The sequence below is a fragment of the Tubulanus polymorphus genome, chromosome 5 (genome assembly GCF_964204645.1).
Source record: "Tubulanus polymorphus chromosome 5, tnTubPoly1.2, whole genome shotgun sequence".
Lineage (NCBI taxonomy): Eukaryota > Metazoa > Nemertea > Palaeonemertea > Tubulaniformes > Tubulanidae > Tubulanus > Tubulanus polymorphus.
In genome coordinates, this window is record NC_134029.1 from 4,365,147 (window position 1) to 4,387,992 (window position 22,846).

Genomic DNA, 22,846 nt, shown 5'->3' on the forward strand with positions numbered 1-22,846 from the left:
TCGAAATTAATTTCTTGTTTTTAAATTCTTTTAATTTGTAGATAGTTGGTTTTTATCTTCTTTACTTAATTATCCGTTCACCGCGTTTGAGTTTGGTTATCGTTCAATCGAGTTTAGTTACTATCGACATTTCGTCTATAAAATGCAAAGTTTTCATTTTCTATCGGGACCTGTGACAGGGATGTCCCGTCACAGGCCCCAGGTCCTCTCACGGGACATGCTGCACTGCTGCAGTTTAACCTGTTTCAAACAAACATGGCGAATGCGGAAGCGACAGAACAGTTTCCATCATCATCATCTGTCTATTTCCACTTAACTTGAGAACACGTCGGGTGACCTGGCTCAGTTAGTAGATGCCCGATAAATGTTTGAATACCTGGATGATGTGCGAATTCCCCTACAGTACAACGATTGTTTGGGAACATCCGCACGGCTGGATTGACGAACAAAATCTTTCGTCCGTCGCGTCGTTGGCGTCGTGTAAAAAATAGTGGAGCTGGAGGCCCAATTTATATATTATCACTCATATAGAGCATTAATAGCAGCAAGCACAGGGACTTGTCACAATTGATGATAATGTAAAGTTGACCAGTGACGAGTGTCTGGGTATCCTCCAACAATGGGAAAGTGACAGTTATTTTTGCATCTTTGACTTTGTTGTTGGTGGATAGATATAGATATAGGCCTGCTATTTTGAATTGAAGGCCACCAGAAATGATTGAAATAAAAAGCAAGGGTGGTAAGCCCATAGCAGTTGAGTAGGCCTGGTCAAATCTTAGTTTAATTTCGTGGGACCCAATTTAATAATGATAGGCCTAGTCAAAATGACATCCTTGACCTAGTCTGTATACCAGTCGTTGTTACCGGTCCCCTACTACCCCTGTTTGGGGGACAACGGCTAGGTACTAGACTATCCTTGACCAAGCAAATAGCACCAACAAATTAAAATATTTAGTGTTTTGATAGCAGGCATTGTCTGACTCAAACCGTGCTCATCTTTCCTGATCTGCAATGTTCAAAAAACGACCAGGGTCCGAGACAGATGATTAGTTTACCTGCTGTATCCTAGGTTGACCCTCCAGTTCCAGTATCCTCTAGGGTGAACTCTTTAATCAGATCGGAGAATCTGTTTGCCTCCGATCGTACTCTATTATTCGTCACGTAACCCTTTGGAGAGTCCAAAACCTCCTTTCTGTCGAGGTGGTGTGATTCGGATTTTGTGTGGAGCCAACCGCAGATTTCGGATGGAGACTTCGGAGGTCATAAAAGAGTACGCCCCTAGGTTTATGATCATCTTCCATGATACCGGTATACAAAGTCGCGTCAGGGCCTGGTGCCAAAACCTAGTGTTCACCTAGTGACCGTTTGATCTTTTCACTTATAGCGATTCATCCCTGCAAACTGGGTCCAGTTCCACAGTTCTGAGTTCAGATTTGACCCTGGGTTAAAACATTGAAAATGAACTAACTTTAACTCTAACTCTAGAGTTAACTCTAACTCACAACTGTGGAACTGGGTCCTGGACAAAGAAATGTCAATGCGAATGGGACCAAATAACTTAACAATTTCCTTTTGATTTTCAGCGCCGTAATATGGATGATAAAAGAGTTGTCGATTATTTCGTCGTAGCTGGTCTGCCAGCGAATCCGCTTCCTCTTGAAGAATTCTCCAACGAAGCGATCTTGAAACCGACGCATAAACAGGATCCGATTACGGACGTGATCGTCATTATCAAAAACGCCGGCGAGTCGCCGCCGAAAGGATTCACGTGCATCGAAAAAACACCGACGGGCTATCCATCGGATTTAAACCATGGCAGTATACGCGCGCCCGAAATGTATCTCTGTTATAAACGAGGACGCAACAAACCACCCCTCACAGACATCGGGTAAATACTTCTTTATCAATAGTAGCGTTGAAATAAACGCAGCAATGATGATAATGATCTTTTAAAGATCATCATTACCGCGTTTGTTTCAATAGGTCCATTCAAAGTTTAATATTATTAAACATTGAATGGACCTCAATCATTGACGATGCTGTGCCTTCACACTGTGTCTTAAATTCAGCTGTTATCACTCGTCCAGTTTAGACACAACACTGTGATTCGCAGGAAATAAGAGCATTAAGTTTCTATTCATGCACGGAAAAATGATCTGTTTTCAAATGGACCTGGCTAGGTCTTTTTGGTCGATGGATCAGACTCAATTTGAATATGCGATGCCAAGTCGTGGGTTCTTACCCCGTACATTAATGCAGTGTCAAGCATATCCTCATTTATCTGGCTCCTGATGACTCATGAGCGCTAAGTAGTTGCTTGGATGATTCTTCTATGGGACAAATATGATGCCGGGGTAATAATACCAATGACATTGATCGCATTCATTGTGGATAAATGGGCATTTGGAATACTGTTGGGATCATTAGCTCATGAAACAAACAAAATCATTACTTAACTTGCATTAGAAAAGCCTTCGACTTTTTAATGAAATGATAATGAAAGTGAAACTTCCCTGGAACATCTTATGTATGAAAGAGGCATGATCCTTCGCTATATTGCGATTCTATTGTCGATGTTTGTTTTTGCAGAGTTCTGTACGAAGGTAAAGAACGGGTTATGTCCGGCTGCGAGGTCGTTTACGTGACACCTCAAGGTCGTCCGGCGAACGTGAATAATTCTAATTCGCAGCGTATATACATCACGTACCGGCGTGCTAATGAGAATGCTGCCTCTGACACGCTCGCTGTCACTGAAATCTGCATTATTCTGGCGAATAAGGTAATTGGGAAATTCAGGATCAGATGGTTTCAGTCAGATCAAGCAAGTTCTGTACAATGTAGTTCTCTTTCTGTAGTTCTGAGAATTGATTATGAAAAATTAAGAGTTAAAATTAAAAAGTTATTTGAAATGTGGGGAAAATATGGACAATTAAAGGACAGGCTTTTGCGGCAAAAGATAATCGAAGTGTTGTTCATAGATATCCGCAAATGTTTCAATGGGCCGAATCAGGGATCACGGGTTTAAAGAGTTTAGAAAATTATCGGAACCACAAAAAGATTCTGGGATAAAATGCAGGAGTTGCAAACAAGCTGCTAGAGCATCATTTGCGTCCACTGCAGTATTTTACTGGCAAAAAAACTTTGCTCTATTCGAGTTAAAACATCGGAAATGAACTAATTATATATCTAGTGACAAAGTTGACCAAATGTAACGATTGATGTGGTACTGGGTCCTATTTTAGAATTGCTCTCATAATGACGAAAAAGATCTGTTTTCACAGCAGAGAGTCTATTGAATGCATTTACCGGTACCGGTACCTATATCCTACAGCGAACAATCTCTTTTGATTTTTAGGGTGAAATGGCACCGCACGCTTTTTGCCAGATAAATAAGAATTTAAACAGAGGAATGGTAAGATTTGAAACTCTTTATTATATAAGATAGAGATTTTAAACCAGAAAAAAGAATTATGTCAATGCCAGAAGAAATTATGGTAAAACTCGATATATTTTTCAGGTTGGTTCTGACGTTTTTTTATGCTACAAAAAATCGATGGTTAAAACTAATACGATCGCTTATAATCCAGGTATGTCAAATATGGTGGTTCACACGTTTCAAAATAGACTGTTCTAATTCATTTATTTATGTACAGTAAACTTGCTTAAAAGTTGGATCGAAGTCGGATAATTGGGAAATAATTTCTAGGTCCAGAGTTTTCCGCTCAATTTCCCTTATAAAATCTCTAAGCTGGTTCTTATCAATCGGATTCTCGCCTTAGTCGGACAAATATTTTATCCCCATAAGTCTGAAATATAGGAAATTATATTCCCCAAGACAGACGCGTCATTGATTTAGTCAAATAACTCTTCTTACTTAACGCGAGTACTTTCTAAAACGAACTCTACGTATTTATGTTTCAGGATGCTTGGGTCGTTATCCGCTGGAAGACCATGCCGATTTCCCATTGCCCGAATCTGTGCCATTGTTTTGTTTGCCGATGGGTTCGACTCTGGAATGTTGGCCGCAGCAAACGCAGCACCCGCTGCCCGTGTTCTCGACGTTCATTCTGACCGGTTCCTCAGTCGAAAAGGTTGATATCAATTTGAATCCCAATTTTGTTATCCCTTAACAGTGCGTCTACACTGTAGTGCAGTGTATGAATCAGTGTTTGACTCAGTTATGAAGTTTAAAAAAAGTTTTCAAATATTTAAGCTTTATGATTGAGTTTGAATGGTCGTCATTGAAAGTACAACGTAAAGTAACCGATAGCAATTATCAAACCAAAATTTGACTTAGACCTTTTCGTGAGACTTAACCCGTGGTCTCATCAATCTGAGATCATCTTGCTAGAAAATTCTTCGCCAGCCTCTGCCATTAACGTATCTGTGTGCTAGCTTGATTGAGCAATACAAAAATCATTAAATAACGTTTGTATTTTTCGAAGGTTTACGGCGCCGCGGTCACGTTCTACGAAGAATACGAACAGGATAAACTAACCGATCTGCAGCAGCGGTTACTCGGACTGAAGGAGCCAAAGTCGTCGTCGAAACAGCATTCCGTACACGTGAATAAAAGCATCTGTTTATTATCGCATTGGCCGTTCTTTGACGAGTTCAAAATGTTTCTGAGTTATTTATACCGGATTTCTATCATCGGTCCTCATAATGTACCGATGGAAAGGTAAGATTCATGTGACATGGTTCCCACAATACGGGGGAAGCTGACATGATTGTCGGTATATTTCCCCTGTTTGGAAACATTTTGGAATTACGATTGATTTTGCTCTAATCCGGGAAATGTTTTGAAAATTCATCTCACACTTCACGTATCAACATGGTCTGGGATGTCAATTGCTTGTCCAAGGAAATCTGTCTTTTGCAATTTTCCTTGAATCGACCGATGATTACTAAAATGTGAAATTAACTCGAGTATGAGGGTATGTTCACTTTTAGGCAGGCCCCATTTCCATTCCGGAAAATCGAAAAATCACCCTTAAAGTACTTGGGAAAAACTTAGAATTTTGAATTCATGCAATGACTGGGAACAATGACATGATGTACAGTAGACTTCGTATGCTTCAAATGGGCCAATCAATTTTCTCCAGGGCCAGTTGATGCTCTTTCATTCGGAGTGACAATGAGTTGTAATGCATTAGAGTAGGATAAGAGTAGGAGAGTTTGACATCTTTGGTCTCGCAGGGCGCATGATAATCTGAGGCAATCGGAGTCTACTGTAGACGCAATCATCAAATTGAACAAATTAACCTTTTGTCAAAAGTTTTGAGGATGAATTGCTGAAGTACATAGTATTTAATGATTGTCCCCTCTAGTTGAGTATTCTCAATTATTGTTTCATGAATTTCAGACACATCAGTCATTTTATGTTCAGCGTTCCATTCCCATCTCCGAAACGACCTCGGATTTTAGTTGAGTTAAATGACGAAGCAATCTGTCTGAACCAACCCGAGGAAACTCCATTACCAAAAAGGTATGTACATTATGTATTTCAAATAAATTAGTTTTTGGCCATCATTTCCATTGAGACTGTAGTAAGTTTTGTGACTCGTAAATGGAAATCAGAATTTGCATATTCTTGGAGCTACCCTTCATTAAAACTGGCTCTAATATGCTTCATTTTAATCTGTACTACAAACTTGTATTTGTGTTTCAGCGGTGCTTCATTTATAACCCTGGTTCAGAATCTGGGACCGGAGAATTGTCTGGATTTGTTACTGTATGTGATACTCGAGCACAAAATCCTCATTCATTCCCTTCGTCCAGCGGTATTAACAAGTGTCGCTGAAGCTGTGTCTACAGTAAGTATATCATTACTTCACTCCACTTATCCAAGTTGATTAAGGCGTCATTAAACAAAACTGTTGTCTGTACCCACCACTTCCGATGATCAACAGACAACAGTCCTCCTGACAAAAACTGATTATACGGACTTTTTGCCAGGTCTCCTATCTGGACAAAAGTCATTTCTATTTGAAACTAAATTACAGTTTTTTACCTAACGCCGCTGTCATCAGTCGCCATGCATTGAAAATCAGATCATTCACACTTCACCTCATCAAATGGTGAATATCTGAATACAGAGTGAGAAATTTCTATTGATGCATTGACTTATGTGCAATTTTCTCTGATGTTTTTGAATTCATTGTCGGTATCATAAATCGTGACTCTTTTAATTTCAGCTCATATTTCCATTCCATTGGCAATGTCCATATATCCCTCTATGTCCACTTGGTTTGTCAGATGTACTCAACGCTCCCTGTCCATATATTGTGGGTATGTACTCTGTGCTGATTGATTCATCAACTGTAGATTCTGATTTAGAAAAATGGCACTGATCGAATCTTCCATCTTACCAGGTGTTGATTCGCAGTATTTCGATCTTTACGATCCACCACCAGATGTCACTTGCGTCGATCTCGATACAAACACGATAACGCCGTAAGTTATCTCGTCGGAGATAGTCAAAATGTCGAAAATACGTCCTGTTTACAGTAGCTAGTATTGTTTATGTTTCTATTTGTTTTGAAGGCCTGAAGATAAGAAAACGAACTATAAGCTATTACCAAAGGTAAGTTATAGTTGAAGGTTCTTCTCTTAGTGATTTTAACAATTTTTCGGAATATCAGATTGACATGGTGTAATGTCAAATTCATACGTCGATGAGGGTAACATTGTCAACTTGGAAAAAGCAAAAGTCAATTTCAAGTCAGATGCTCAAAAGTTGATCAGTAGTGACAATTAAAACTGGTATATTTCATCTGATGGTTTTTTATACTCAAGATTTGACTACTCGAATCATTGTAGAATGCTTAAAAAGCATAAAAAGATTACTCAGAAGTTCGTTTTTATTGAAAGATCTCTCGTCTCACATCTAAAATCAACGCATTTTCAGAAACCGTTGCGCATCCTGCAGAACACGTTGAACCGTATATACGAACAAATATTCGAACAAGGTTCAAACGCCAGCACTCCTGAAGTGACGCTGGATACAGCTCCGATTGATCCACACTTCCGCAAGAAACGTAGAAAGGTGAATGAAAATAATTAGGTGTTTGCTGAATATAAACTCATCTAAAAATAGGCGCTCAATTTCTGAAAAATGATTTTTTAATTTCAGTTGTTGCTGGAGATGGAGATTCAAGAAGCATTTTTACGCTTTATGGGCTGTCTGCTGAAAGGATATAAAAACTATTTATTACCAATCACCAGTGCCCCAACTATCGGCACTACAGATGCAAGCTCTCTATTTGATATGCAAGGTTTGTCCGAAATCACCAGATCTCAATCATGATTTTTGCAATTTTAGGGCCACAAATGCTGCTGGTTTTGAAAAATCATGAAAATGTGTGAAAAATTCATGGAGCGAGTCTATGAAAATATTTCGTTTTAATCAATCTGTCCAGTAATCTGAAAAATCTTGATATTTTGTTGTGAAAAAATGTGTAAAAAAACCTACCCCTAATATGGAAAGGATGTGAAAAATGTGAAAATTCCTGAATTCATCAATCTTGCCCCTATTTAAGCATTGAATAAAAGTGGCCAAATTTTCACCCCCTCCCATGGTTGCGTACATACGCTAATTAGGCTCTAAGAATATGTTCATTGATTTGTAGGATTCCTGCGTAGTCGCGACAAAGCGTATCATAAATTCTTCAACATGATGATGAAAACGCAGATATTTATACGTTTCATCGAAGAACGTTCGTTCGTCTCGGATAAAGACGCCAGTCTCGCTTTCTTCGACGAATGCGCCGAAAAGGTTCGTTATACTTTCACAGCGCTCAAACGAAGATTGTATATCAGTGAATAAAAGATGAACTTTTTAATTTTCAGGTTGATGAGAACAGCGATGAGCCGAAATTGATAGAATTGGACGATTCGCAAAAAAGGTATAGTAACCTAGAAGAGTAGAACGGTGCCTATTTTTACCAGGATTCTTGCAGATCAGCGAAATCTGGGAAATCTGACTTTTTGTCTTGAAAATCAGTAAATTTTTGGTACCTAATTGTTCTTGCTGTTGTGGAATGGTGCAAGGAATGTCTTGAAAATAAACAGTCCCCTCTGAGGATATCTTGTTTCATTGGGGAATTTTTGGTTATGGGCGGGGAAATACCTGGAAATTTTGGATGATTAAATTCTAATCTTTGTCGAATTTGCAGTGAACACACAGTGTTGATCACTCCACCGGAGCCGGTCGGACTTCCTCCAGATGTCAAGTACACCTACAACGGGTTCCCCGAGTTGAATCCGGATTTATTTTTACACAACGGCCACAAAGCGCCGAGTACGCCGATGACGAAATCGGGCCACAATCGTAACAGCCCGCTCGCTAGTAACGCCCGACGCACGAAGCAGGAAATAAAATCGGCGCAGAAAATTGCGCAACAACATCAAGGCACACCTCTACTGTGGGCGAAGTGAGTAGTTCTATGAATGAATGAGATTTCATTGCCAGAATTACAGTAAACCTCATAGTCACCTAACTCAGACTAAATGCTATAGAAAATCTATTGCTGTCCCTAAAACAATTTTCCATTGTCCCTCTAAAGATCCTTCTAATTCTAGATTTTTCCTTATGTCCCTGAAAATTTACTTCTTCGTCCCCGATGTGGTAATTAATAGGTTGGCAGGTCTGACACTGCAAAACAGACTACCGGTAAGGTTTCACGCGAATGTTATTGCTTAACTAGTTACTTAATCAATTTGAATGCTCACATATTTTTCAGATGTTTATTAAGTCATTGTTACAGCCTGTGGTTTATTCATTTGCCTTCATACGTGAAATCGATGCATTCGAAAACGAAAGCGCTGCGCACGGCATTCGATGTTTTACAGAAAATGCAGGAAAGCCGACTTGATCCTCCTGACGAGGTAACTGTTTCGACTCCTTGATTCCTCATCAAAGTATATTAACGAATCAATCAGCAGCCGCGACGAGATAGAAATCTGCGATGTGGATGTTCTAGAATGCTGAATTAGTTTGTATGTATCGTTAATTAAGCGTGTAATCGTTTCAGGTTTGTTACCGGGTATTAATGCAACTTTGTGGTCAGTATCAGCAGCCTGTTTTAGCTGTTAAAGTACTCTTTGAAATGAAACGTAATGGAATTCATCCTAATGCAATAACCTATGGATTCTACAATAAGGTGCGTATCGGCCCCCATAACTGAGGCAGGTTTTGATTGAATCCAATTCCAATTAGGAAAAGCAATTCTGGATAACAAACTCTGCCGGTCGCTTCTGTCAGGTTTACAGATTATGCTATTTTGGAATTAATCGTGTTTCAGAATATGATTTTGAAATCGGTGAAGACCAATTGAAACCTGCCTTATTTTATGAATCTGTTGTACTACTGTGCCAACGATAGCTTTCTTGAAAATTTTTTCCGACTTATATTACGTATGTTTTTGTCGGTATTTACTAAATCTAAATCATTTAACGACAGGCTGTTCTGGAGAGTAAGTGGCCTTCATCGACAAGCAATGCTTATTTGAAGTGGACTAAATTACGCAACGTGCTGCTGGCCGTAACTCAGTTTCGTAACGCACTACGACGTCGCAGTATGTCGCTGTACTCAAACTCAGAGAGCGACCCTGATCGAGAGAGCAGAGCGAGTTTAGAGAGTTTCCAGGAGGAGTTTGTACCGTTGCCTCCTGATCAATCTCCGCAGAAAGGAATGACGACATTCGTACAGGATCTCGTGTCTGTGGACGGGGTGGTGCATGAAGACAAGTCTAGTTCAGGTAAGATGAAATATTATATACTAACTGTTTACCCTCCACCCCAACCTATACGCGCCTATAACAGTGTTCCTGGGGAGAAGTAACACATGGTTGCCACTGACCTGGAAAACTCAATAACATTACGGAAAATGATTTTGACATGTTTCTTAATCAATACGTGATTCAATAGAAAAAGTGAATTGTAACATTTTAAATCTAGAAATTTCTCTGATTCACTCTGGAATTTTGCGTAGTAAACACATGAAAAAATCGGGGAATAACTTGGGGGATTTTTAAATGGGTGGAAAGTGTCCAGCCTGTAACATGATGACATGTTTAAATGATGAGGACTGGCCTAGACAAAGTGTGCTGCCTCTTACACAGTCTTACTTACGTGTTTGAAATGAAAGTCTTACTGAAGTTAACATAATATTTTAATATTTCAGATCAAGGTTATAGTTCAATGACTCAGGTCGACGTTGCCAGTAAACTGTCAAACAGTGACATACCTCATCACGAACCAATAATATTGGAGGGCGTGGTTACCAGCGAGAGCGGCACGGATCAATCATCCAATCGAAACGATGTACAAGGCGTGTCTACTTCGCCTCCGAAATCGGGGCCATCGTCGCATCAGAAAGCCGTGGTCAGGTCGCAAAGTGAAAAACTGAAATCGTCCGATATAGACTCAACACAGCGGCAAAAAACGGCGAAAAACTCGGCCTACTCTATAGGTCAGTTCTGTTTGAAGCTCAAATACTTCAAGTTTTCACTCTCTGAAATGTTATTTTTAACGTAAGCTAATCTATAATCTGTGTACAAGCTAAGCTTACTGCTATAAAACCTAGTTAAGCTTCTCAATGCATACACACTGCAGTGCAGTGTATAAATCAGTGATGGACATTGCTAGTACACCGCATCACAGTGTATTGATGTTATTAGTAATTATTTTTTATCGCTTTTGATAGATGGCATCACCTGGCAAACATAGTGAAATATTAGCGACTACACAGTGTAGACGCACTAAAGTGGTGTGCCCATTATTCACACTGGGGTGGAATGTTTTTCAAATTAGCTTCAGCACTTTCGGGTATCAATTAGTGGGCGCTGAAACGGTTTAGCCCATTTTGGCTCTACAAATGATCAAATGAACACCAGTTGTAAAGTTGATCAGTTTGTCATGAAAGCTGTGGTTTTCGTTTTATTTCAGGTGGTAAGAATATAATTCGCCGGGCGACGGTCGGATCGTTCGATCCTCTAGATTCAGTCGGCGCCGATGAATTCCGTACGAGAGTCGGAAGCATCGTTCGTCATTCGGTGAGCAGTTTCGGTAGCAGTAGCAGCGTTGGTACTCTACGCGGCAGTACATGTAAGTCTACATTCAACTCGTGCTATTAGATAGTCTATAGTCCGCTTTATCACTAGAATATCTGCCGCTTTAATACTCATATTTAGTTTCGTTTTTTTATGAGAAAGTCATGTGTATTTAATTGTGGAGTTGTCGGGCTAAGACTTTAAAACTTAGAACGACTGCCAGATTAGATGCATTCTGAGTAGCATGCTAATGAATAGCATGTTTTATACCAGAAGCGCATGAGGCAACTTCAGATTGCGATATAGCCACAAGGTTTATTCTCAATTCGGCATCTCGATGTTAGATTACAGTCAAATCCGCTTACTTTGGATCAGTTTAATCTGGATTTTGATCTGATCCAGATAATATTTACGGTCTACTCATACATGTAAAATAGGATTTTTTACAAATGATCCAAATTAACCGGGTTCTACTGTATTTAGCTGATTTTAACCTCAATATCTTCCATATTGTTAAAACTTTGTTTTGTCTTGCATTATTTGTTCTGAGTAGCAGAAGGATTTCATTTAAACTGTCCAATGTATGAATAGGTTTTGAATTATGTAATTCATATTTCTGGAGGTGTTTAGTCGCGTATTGTTAGTTGTTGAAAAAGGCTGAATTAAATGGTCTCAAAATTTCATGCGCGGCCATCCATCGCGGCGAATCCTGTCAGTATGATGGTAGAATCCTCGTTAGAATCCGTTTCAAGGCGGATGCTAATTACTACAGAGATGGAGCTTACCGTAGCTCAAAGTTCGATTTTATATTTTCAAGCATGTTGATGACATTTTTCGTTCGTGGCCTTGCCGGCTATTTTAGTTGAAAATTATTGTGACGCCGTACATTGTTTGGTGTGATTAGTTAGAAATCTCTCGCTTATCCATTCTTGCACCATCGCCGTTCACTAAAGTCGACTCTTTGCTATCTTAACACTATTACTACTATACTATCACACTTGTCGTGTTCACTGATGAGAATCAATGTCCGATTCCGAAAAGACAACCAAAAAAACCTCGAGTAAGGTGGCTTCGCTTAGCGGTCTAGTCCTTCATGAGTAGAATTTTGATTTAACAATCGCTGATACTAATGAGATTAAACTAACAATTAAGGAACCGATTAATTATTGGCGATGTGAAGTGAAATTTTATTGTACATACACTTCGTAGACGGAGAAGCAACTGTTAATTTTTTAGGAAAAATATCTAATCGCTATTGAGTTTTAACAGTCATATCGTTGTAGTAAGCAGTAAGCGTTTTTCAAAAACGGATCTTAATGACTTCGACTATTGATCATTTAGATTATAATTTATTCGCATCGGTTACATATACACCGTATCGGCCCTCCTACATATAAACCAACAACGATTCTCGAATACCTTTCGACCCCCAAAAATTACCGGTTTGTCAAATCAACGGAAATCATGCGTTCATAATTTGATTTATCAATATTTCCCCGATGATGTATTGGATGAATTTCTGATTCATCGATGAATTGATGGATAATTGAGAGAGATGATTATCTTTATAGATTCGGTACGTGTGTGGCTTGTCGCTTGTAACTCGTGTTCTGTTCACCCTTCCCCGTTTTTTATTTATTTCAGTTGGAAGTGCCGCCGGTATTCTGATATCGACTAGTCAAGTGTCTCTCGAAGGCAGCAGCAGCGGCGCCGGCGGTGGCGACGTATTCGATGATGCTGGTTTACCCGATCGCGTCTCCGGGCGTTCTAGTCGCGTTAACGACGAGCGCCGACGACATAAAAGCGAGGGCTCGTCGCGTCGTCATTGTCAGCGCGGTAACCAGTCAGCGTGGCGTAACCGGCACGTCAGTTCCGATCAGAATCCGTCGTTGGTTTGCGGCGATTCCGAACGTTTCGTCGAAGATTTCGGTCAGGATTCAAAGCTGGTTTCGTCGTTGAGTAACTCGCCGCGCGATGACGGCTCGCCGCGTAAAAACATCGAGCACGTCTCCCCCGGTGCGCCCCCGGCGTGGACGCCGTTAATCCTGAATGTCTCCTCGTCGAAGTCTGTCGTCGTTAACGTATCAACGTCGGAACGAGACGAGCAGAAAACTCCGACTCACGCGTCCGATAAAGTATTCGATATACCGGAAATGATTCCGGAAAAAGAAACGGTTCCGGCAACTCAGCGGACTCCGGTAACTGAAAACGATCCGCTCGGATTATTTACGACTGATCAGGAGATTACGCCGGCGCCCTCGCGGTCTGAGTCGGTTGTCAACGCGAATCCGCTCGTGAAATTCGATCTCGATCCGTGTAATCTATTCTCGAGTACGCCAGGTACGTCGCAGAGCAGCATCGTCTTAAACCACAAGCGAAACGACGACGTAAAGAAAGACCTTTTAATCGACTTCGATCCGTTGGATAACGATAGCGCCGGGGTAACGCGTCGAGCCGATCGACCGCACGAGCTCGATGTCGTCAACGGAAATCAACCGAAAAACGGCCGTCCGAAACGCGCGCATACGATATCGGAAAGCTCGACGAACAGCTGGCTGTACGGCGCGTTTCCCGTCGCGCCTCGTCAACAAACGTGTTCGGAAAGCTCCGAATGCAGCAATCAAAGCGACGGCGAGGCGTGGTCGCCGATGTCGCCGATACGCTCGAATCAGTCGTTGAACGAAGCGATGTTGACAACGTCGAGTCCGCGTAATATCGGTCGAAACGAACGCGGCGGCTTCATTCGCAGCGAGTCGTTCTCCGACGCGTTTAAATACGCGGCCAGCGCCGTTTCAGCCGTCGGCAAAAAGTTCAAGCGAACGATTTCGTCGACGGCGTCCGGGTTCTCGGCGAGCTCGCTGCCGAAAGCCGTCGAAAATGACAATAGCTCGGCGAGCGCGTTCGGCAGCGGTGACCGTCTCACGCCGAAACGTCGCGGCTCCGAGGCGGCCGTCGATTATTTACATCGAAGCGAGAGTTTTTCGATGCCCCTCTCCGCGGCTGCCACTGCTGCTGCTGCTGTCGATTCCGGATTCAAATCTTCGCCGCAAATTCCGCAAAGGAAGATGTCATTCGGTAAGATAAACCTGACCGAGCGCCGTGTCCTGACGTGGCTGTAGAATGCTCCCTGAATCACCACCTCTCTCTAGCATGCTCTGACAATCAATACCCATAGATTTATCACAATCACATCTGCATTTTAAGATTTATTTCATATTTATCTATTTTCTATCCATATGTATTCATTTATTTGAGACCGCTCTATCGTGTCACTAGCATGTTCTAGAGAAAAGATATTTTTTGTTCCGTCAGCTAAACTATCTCAGAGTCGCTGCTAATTTTAATTGGCACTCAAATCATTTGAGATATGGTAATACTAAGAAAAGCTGTTTTGTATTAGAACTAAATCACAAATGAAGTGTCGATAGAAATCTGTTTGACAGATTGATTTTTAATGTATTTGGTTTTTGCGAGTGCTTATTTTTTTAACTATGATTTGATTACCGGTAACTGATTACCTGCTTATTATAGTCGATGGTTACAAGAACAGACTGTGTTACTTCCATGCCTGCTAATCTTTTTAACCTGTGAACAACTTAACATTTTTTTGCTTCATAGCTTCCAACCTTGGAGTAATCATTCTGTCTGGATGATTAATTACTCCAAGATGTAGGATTTTGATCCCCTCAATTATGACCATAATTTTTAATCTAACAAATCCTTCCACAAGTCGTGTCTATGAACTCAAGATTCAGGGTTCAAACGCGATTTTCGTTCGTAGAATTTGAGAAATTATTATCAGGTATCGTTGTCCAGTCCTTACTTTGCAACACCTGCTGGATGCTCGCTCCCTTTCAGTGCAGTGTATAAATAGGTGATTGGCATTGCAGCGTATTTATTTTTTTTAGTAATGAATTTCTATCTCGATTGAAAGATGGCAGCATCTGTCAATCATACTGAATTATAGGTAACTAACAATCCAGCGCACTGCGGTTTAGACGCATTATAGCGGTGTGCCTGTAATTCAACATCCGGGTTTGAAAATCATCTCTAACCCTTTCAGGTATTAGTTGGTCAGCTTCGAAAGGTTTAATGTCTGTTTTGATATATTCTCGTTTATAGGTAGCGCGCCGGTGCCATCGAAACTCGACCAGTACGTACAGATGCAAGAACTGCAGGACCTCGAGCGATCTGCGTCGGCTGCAATGCGACAGCCAGTAACGACGTCGATGGCTCAGAGTCTACTCGATGTCGCGATGGAAGTCGACATGTGGTCGTGTTCGCGATGTCACTCTTGTAATTCGTTGCTGTACGATGAGGAGATAATGGCCGGCTGGTCGGCCGATGATAATAATCTAAATACTACGTAAGTGTGTCTATGGATCATCTATTTACTGAGCATTGGAAGCAGTTTTCAAAGTCATACAAGAGATTGTTGCTATGTATCATCGCGAATTTCTGTCTCCGTATAAGCCATGACATTCTTTGCGCTGTCGAGAAAATAGTGTCAAGTTGTCTCGTGTTATACCTAAAACAATGTTTTATGGCAGTCGATCTTTTTCACATGCGGTACCAATTTTTAAAGAATAATCTATCTACCTCTTAATCTTCGTAACTGTAATGACATCGATGATTTTAATGAAACCTCGTCTTAATACTGTCCTTAGTAAAGAAATCATCAATTTCAATGCGTTTAGCTGCCTAATTTTATTTTAAACCACACTGAGACGCAGTTATGTGTATTGCTATTATGCTGATTCCTTAAAAATTCAGTTAGAATTTCATTTCGTACTCCATATTTACAGTTGCCAGTTCTGTTCATCGCGATTGGTGCCGTTCCTCCATGTTTATGTCAAGGTACGTGGGGATCATCTTTTTGGCGATTGTTTCATCAAAAGAAAGTTCGACATTTTATGAAGAATTTCGTTTCGTTTCAGGACTGGAGAAGCCGCGATCGAGCTTTGTTTATAACGCCGAGTTATTCGTTAGAAAGCATGCAAAGCGTGCAATCATTACCGCTGCTCGAACCGAGTCAACATTCGAACGATCGAAATCTGAATACTAGCGCTGTCGTCGTATCGGACGTCGGTTCCGTATCGAGCACCGGCGTCATGAACAACGCAGCCGCCGATTGTTCGAAATCGGATACGAGCTCGGATACGGGATCGTTGAATACGCCGGTCGATAATCTGATCGATTTCAGTCCGATACACAACGCGAGAGGACCGATGTACACGGGTACGGCCGGTGTCGCGGTGTCCGAACGTCGACGGTGCGCCAGCGAATGTTTGCCGAATAATAACAACGCGACGACCAGCAGCAGCAGTAGCGGGAATAACGAACGTCGTATGAATTTGAATAACAGCTTGAAGTCGTCGATCGAAGAGGAGACTGATTCCGGTGAACGGTTGTCGAATAGTTTAAAGTCATCGGCTGATTGTAACAGTAGTAAATGTAGAAGCTTCACGGATTCAACGTGTACTAATAGCAGCAAGTCGTAAGTCACTTCAGCTTTGTTTCTCACGATGATTCGCTTTTTCAATTTGAGAAAAATATTCTTGCAGTCTGTATTGAATAACATATGATGAAACAGTGTTCAGTGTCTGTGTTCTATAATGATACTATGAAAAGCTGAGAATGAAAAATAGAGTTCGAAAAGTTTCCATTATATTGTAGTTTATACGGCGTTTCAACTTCATCCTAATAGTCATAACAGGTATACTACAAAATATATGCTGAAGATTTCTGAAGATGACTATTAGGTTACTGTTGAAACGTTGAACTGGGATGTTAATGTAGGCCTATATCATAATGTATTAAATGTAGATGAAAAGATTTGTATTATTGTCATGAATTTGTCGGTTTTCTCGTAGTCGTCGTCAATCGTTGACATCTGAACCGATCACCGTTCCATATCTGAGTCCACTGGTGCTACGTAAAGAGGTGGAGAATATTCTAGTTCAAGAGGGCGACTCTTGCATCGGCAAGTCAGAATTCATCGATGAACATCCTATTATATTTTGGAATTTGGTGAGTATTCATCTGTATTCTCTAATGATTCATTCAAATCATTGCTGATTGGACCTAAGTATGTATTCATTTTGTATATACCGGGTACATTGATTTTGGATTAATGAAATTTAGTTGTATTTGAGAAAAGTAAAGTCACTTTTCATCATTTATGCAGCACGTTCCACTTCTCATTCCTATAGGTTTGGTACTTCAAAAGACTCTCTGTTCCCAGTCATCTACCCGGTTATGTACTGACTCTGAAAAGTAATGACAAGGAAGAACAGGTATGTTTTATGTATGCCGCGTATCAGAGCGTGGGTGGAATTGCTCAAAAGTTGCTTTCAATTTACCAATGGACTAGTTGACACAATGACAATTAGAATTCAAAACTGAATTTTATCTATCAAGAATTAGGATAAAACTCTCTCTAGAGATCTTTGTCAGGTCACCACCATAAGTCTAATCATTTAGATTTATATTTTAGTGGGTTTTTTCAGTCAAAAGTCCATTGCTACCATGGTATTTATGCGATGGTTAAGTTGGGAACTAGATCCGTGGCTGTCTTTCACACTCGATCACAATTCGTACTTCGTGTATCTATATATATATTCAGAAGTTGATTTTGTTTATTTGTAGCATTCTAAAGACTGGTCGAATGCTGACAGTCGACACGTGTCAATTAGAACATTGTGGGACAGCATCCGTGCCCATGATGAGATTGGTTATCCGATGTATCTCAATTACAATACTAAATGTAAGTTATTCTGTACGGTGTGTATGTAGCTATTGTTTACGACTAGGTCTAGTGAGAGCAATTAATTTTTAATTTCGTAATATGACGGTCCATCAGTTGGACTAGTAGAGACAATATTTAGTCGGAACCTGTGGATTTGACAATTCCTGATTTGCTGGTGTAGAGAAGTAGGTTGCTGGACCCATTTCAAGTGTGAGTTAGGTTTTGCTCTGGATTTAGCTCATTTGCAAATAATTGAACACACAAGAAACACAGAAACAAAAACATGTTTGATCTCGAAAAAGTTGTTTCTTTTAAACGCATGTTTCTGTCTCCTGTGTTTCCCTGTATCAAAGTCTGTTAATTTTCAATTCGATCAAATGTTGAATGAAATTTTAACTCGCATTAGTTAAACTGGGTCCTGGGTTATTAACACTTGTCTCCTCGGTACAGTTAGGCTTTTATCTAGAAATGAGAACCAGGGCGATTAGCTAAAGCATCCTCTCTTCGGTTGAATGTTCACTTGATAATGAACTGCATGTTTCGTTAAATTGCTTGTTCAGTTTTCTCGTAGACTTTGTGGCTTTTCTTAGAGTTTTTTTTCTGCTTTGTTGAATTTCAGCACACACATCTCGTACTGTTAGCGCTCTGGTGACGGACAATCGAGCCTTTTCAAAGAGGTAGGCTTGGGCTGGTATCTCTCTCGCGAGCTGTAGGGGTGTGGTCTCTAATATGAATGAATTTTTGACATTTCACCCATCTTAAACTTGAATGTGTACATTGAAGATGTAGTGTGTTTACTAGGATTCAGTTCTTCAGGTTGATGATGAAAATGGACTGAGTGAAAATTACCGTTGATTTTAAAATTGTTTAACCCGTTGGGTTGTATTTACTGCAGAACTGGATCCTGGGTTTCAGAGGTTTTGAATCCAAAAAAGATTTGATGAATCTTATCATCTTATTCATTTGTCGCAGTTAAATTTCAAGAATCAATTGAAACATTCATTCTCTTGGGTTCAGGGTTCTTACAGATAAGGAAAAATCGAAAAATTCTGACATTTCTTGAAAATCAGAGAAAAGTCAGGGAGATTTATGTTTTGGCATCTTGTCAATAGCCCCTACTGAGATTATCTTATAATATATTCAAGAGAAATTAGGAAATTTTCGATTCCCTGATCCGTAAGAACCCTGTTGGTTGCATATTTACTGTATGGTAGTGATATGTGTGTTTTGTTTCGCCGGTTTCAGTATAATGCAACAGATCGTGTCAAATATCGAGTGCAATGATCTACTGTCTCCGATCAAACTCATGATGAACGAACGTAAACGACTGAGTCCAGCGAAAGGCAGCCATTTTAGAAGCATCTATCGCGAGATCATCTATTTAGCTTTCGTAGCTTGTGGACGTAGTAACATCGATCATGGTAAGACAGCTGTATAGCAAGGACATGAAATTGTGGTCTTACCAGAAGACTCCTCCTTACTCGAATCAATGGATATAATGAAATTAATTGACGTTCCGTTGCAATGGTTCTAAGATTTGTGTTCAAGTAAAGTGATGATTCGACTTGAAAGCATTCCATTTAAGATGGGTCTACTTTAAATACCTATCTTTTGTGGTATTTAAGATGAATCGACGTCTCTGATAGTCCTATATTCATTTCCCAGAGCCAGCCTGTTGTACAGTAAAGGCTTAGCTCATTTAGGTTCTGTAACCATTTTAACATTTTAAGACTGGTCTTATGATTTAATGAGCACAATCCACAGTTGATGATTTAACCACTTACTTTCTGATACAAATTCAACCGGTCATCTTATGATTTAAGACTGATCTAGTCACATCTAGTGCCCAGCACTTTCTATCGGTGGTTTACGTTGTTGATCAACTTCAAGTTGTTATTCGATGTTTATTTCAGATGCGTTTGATCGCGAGTACAGACACGCCTACCATCAGATGAATTTCCGCGATCGCAACAAGCTGCAGCATAACGATAAACCGCCTAGCAACGGTGTCGTGTGGTGTCGAAAAATATTCCGTGAATTAGAACTCTTAACTCAGTAACGAAGTATATTTCGCGCTGCAGATATTCACAGATATTCACTGAAAACAATTTGGGAAGACATTTTATTTATCATATAGAAACGAAATGAAATCTCACTGAAAATTGTGGCTACAAAATCTCGAAAAATGTTTCGCAAAGCACATAATATTGTTTTGACGGATTTGGCAACTATTTACAGGCTCTCATCATAGAATATTCAGATGCATCCTAAAAATGTTTTGATCTGTAGAACTGGGTCTAGAGTATGAAACTGATACGTAATAAATTTTCAGTGATCTAAGCTTATGCCGATTATCAATCCGTCGACCCTTATCACCACTCACAACATTTGGTATTTTTAATTCAAGATGAACTACTACAAATGAAAATCATTTAATTAGCACACTTTCATAAAAGTCATCGTCCAGACTTCACGCCACGTTGATGAATGTTTTGAGGGGTGGTCGCGGTGGCATAATAGACATTGATTATGTATCCATAGTTAACGGTATTTGGAAATTGATGTTCCCAAAAAGGTTTACCAACTCGGTGTACCGGTAATGTATTGTTTCTTGTAGATAACTGTAAATTCTGTACAGGTCTCGAATAAATAGTCTTTCATTCTGGGATATTAATAGTGTGTATAATTATGAAACCGATTCAGAAGTTGCGTTCATAGTGTGATTTAGATATGACAATATAAACTTTTTCGATGTTTCTTCGACTAGAAGTGAAATTTTACAAGCTGATAGAATAGTTTTTTAAAGACTGTTTGATTTGGTTGATTAAGAAAAAAGTATACTTGTTGTTAAGGTATTAATAATAATAATTATAATGATAATGATAATACTAATAATGATAGTAATGAACGTAGTAGTATTAGACTCTCGAATCCCATTCCGCAGTTGTGAGTAAAATTTGACTATCGGGTCAAGAAATTATGAATGAACTGAAATGAGTTAAACCTAACTTGGAACTGTGTAACTGGATCCTGGTGTTTGACATTGCTGTAAACATTCTGTGTCCTCTGCTATGGACAAATTTATCAAGATGGAGCATTTTACTTAAATTGGAGTCACCCGCTTCAGATGTTGAACAATTTCGTATTGAATTTAAGACTAAATGACGTATATTATACCCAAATCTAATTGATTGATTACGATTTAATTTTACTCGATAGAATTCTTACGTAGATATATTTTTGCTCATTATGTCAGCTGTTAAATAGCGCTTTTCTTGAATTAACTTATGAATTGATTTGTCATTATATATTGTTGATGTATTGTATCTCATGACAGCTTATAGCGCACTGATTAATGCTTCGAATTGATGATGAAAATATTGTATACTCATATGACTCGTTATTCAGGTCACTTTTAGAGTTATCTAGCGGGTATTTTCTTTTTTTTTTCTTTTTATAAATTTACGCGTGATTTTAGTCAAATTTTCTTGAATTGTTGCAAATGATGTTAAAAATAGAAAATGAATTGCACTGGGACTGTTGTAGAGCTAAGGCCGATTCACAGAACGCTTTTCGATTTCATTTTCGGACTACTATTTTTGATATTGAATTACTCGCATTTTAGTGAAAATTACTTCAATGTATATCAGGTAGTCCGGTCTGCTTTAGTCATGATAACACACTATTCACTAGTCAATGAAATGTTATCTCAGTCTGTGAAATAGTCCACTCATTTATAGGTCACCACTTTTCAGTCTGTTTCTTGAATATTATTTTATTTTGTGTAAAGGTTTTCGTGAAAAGAATGTGATCGAATGTCATTGATATGACGCATGTTTGAGGGCACGTCCCGGGGACTGGGAATATTATCTTGCGAACAAATCGTTCGTTGTATCTTCTATTATTATACAAATCTTTTTTGATAAGTATTCAGTAAAGCAGGTCTATTTTCCTTATTTCTGCAATCGATTCTCAAAGGTTGGAGGGTCTGGATACTTCGCGGAAAATATGTTTCTACACATACTAGAAAATAAATCACTTGTTGAATGTTGTTGAATATTGTAAATAAACTTAAAATGAAATATCTTTGAAAATATATTTGTGAATTGTATATATATGTATGTATACGTTGGCGCTTTTATCAATGTAAATTTCAATCATAATGATAGAAATAATATTAATGATGATGTGAATAATAATAATAATAATAATATAACAATGATAAGAAAATAATTATGTTGTTGATGAGAGGATTGAGCATTATTGTCTTTTGAACTTGAAAAAAAATAAAAAAGATTCATCTCTGATAGATATTTTTTGTTGTGCAGTAATCACATAATTCGAGGATTGAAAATGCATTTTCGGATTATTATTTATTAACGTGTCACGCTATCGCGGCGTTGGAAAATTTATACCACTCGTATGCCACAGTAGGAATTTCAATCCGTGAAATCTTAATAAATCTCTGCCCATCGTAGATGGCAAATACGTGAACGAACTTATTGCCACATCTCATGCCGGTCGGCTTGATTCCAGAAATATATGTTGCAAATAGATACGTAGGTCGAAGGCGATGCCCGACTAGGCCTATGATTTTATAAATCGCATTTTCCACTTCCCATTCTATCATTGGTCGGAAGTATATCTTCTATATTGAGTCTGTTGTTTGCTGTTTTCGTTCACTTGTTCCTGCCACAACTGGGAACTTTTCCAGGACTTCTCTTAGTGAATTTAAGCTTCGCCCTTATCGTTTCTCACGTCCTGATAATAGCATCGGTGAACATACATTCGCTGCGTGTCTGCGAGATTTTGGTTATTCTCAAACACTACATGTGGCTCGTTGTTTTCACCTCTATGAACGCCGTCGGAATCAATATGGCTTACACATTCAACAAGAAGTTCCAACTCGAAACCGCTACGACCAACATCAAACGCTGATTATTTGCAAATTATGCCTTTATTTGGTGTATTCCCCTCGTGGCTTTGGTCCCTTGCTTATACCTCCATCTCAGTCCGGACACACAACTGAAGTCAACCGTCTACG

The 22,846-nt window shown here is 39.5% G+C and overlaps 1 protein-coding gene across 1 annotated transcript; it reads left to right on the plus strand.

Annotated features, from left to right (window-relative positions):
• The first annotated feature begins 256 nt into the window (after nucleotides 1-256).
• On the plus strand, nucleotides 257-22,017 carry LOC141904980 (C-myc promoter-binding protein-like). The gene is made up of 32 exons (XM_074793647.1): nucleotides 257-345; nucleotides 1,584-1,888; nucleotides 2,590-2,779; nucleotides 3,356-3,412; nucleotides 3,518-3,587; nucleotides 3,922-4,091; nucleotides 4,446-4,681; nucleotides 5,366-5,488; nucleotides 5,672-5,816; nucleotides 6,198-6,291; nucleotides 6,375-6,456; nucleotides 6,547-6,586; nucleotides 6,911-7,048; nucleotides 7,136-7,277; nucleotides 7,632-7,777; nucleotides 7,852-7,907; nucleotides 8,178-8,435; nucleotides 8,745-8,889; nucleotides 9,036-9,164; nucleotides 9,464-9,761; nucleotides 10,187-10,474; nucleotides 10,951-11,109; nucleotides 12,699-14,129; nucleotides 15,177-15,420; nucleotides 15,860-15,911; nucleotides 15,992-16,551; nucleotides 16,928-17,084; nucleotides 17,267-17,350; nucleotides 17,703-17,820; nucleotides 18,422-18,479; nucleotides 19,048-19,223; nucleotides 19,716-22,017. Exons 2-32 carry the CDS (start codon nucleotides 1,593-1,595, stop codon nucleotides 19,859-19,861), a joined length of 6,288 nt encoding a protein of 2,095 aa, XP_074649748.1. The 5' UTR covers nucleotides 257-345; nucleotides 1,584-1,592; the 3' UTR covers nucleotides 19,862-22,017.
• Nucleotides 22,018-22,846: the final 829 nt, after the last annotated feature.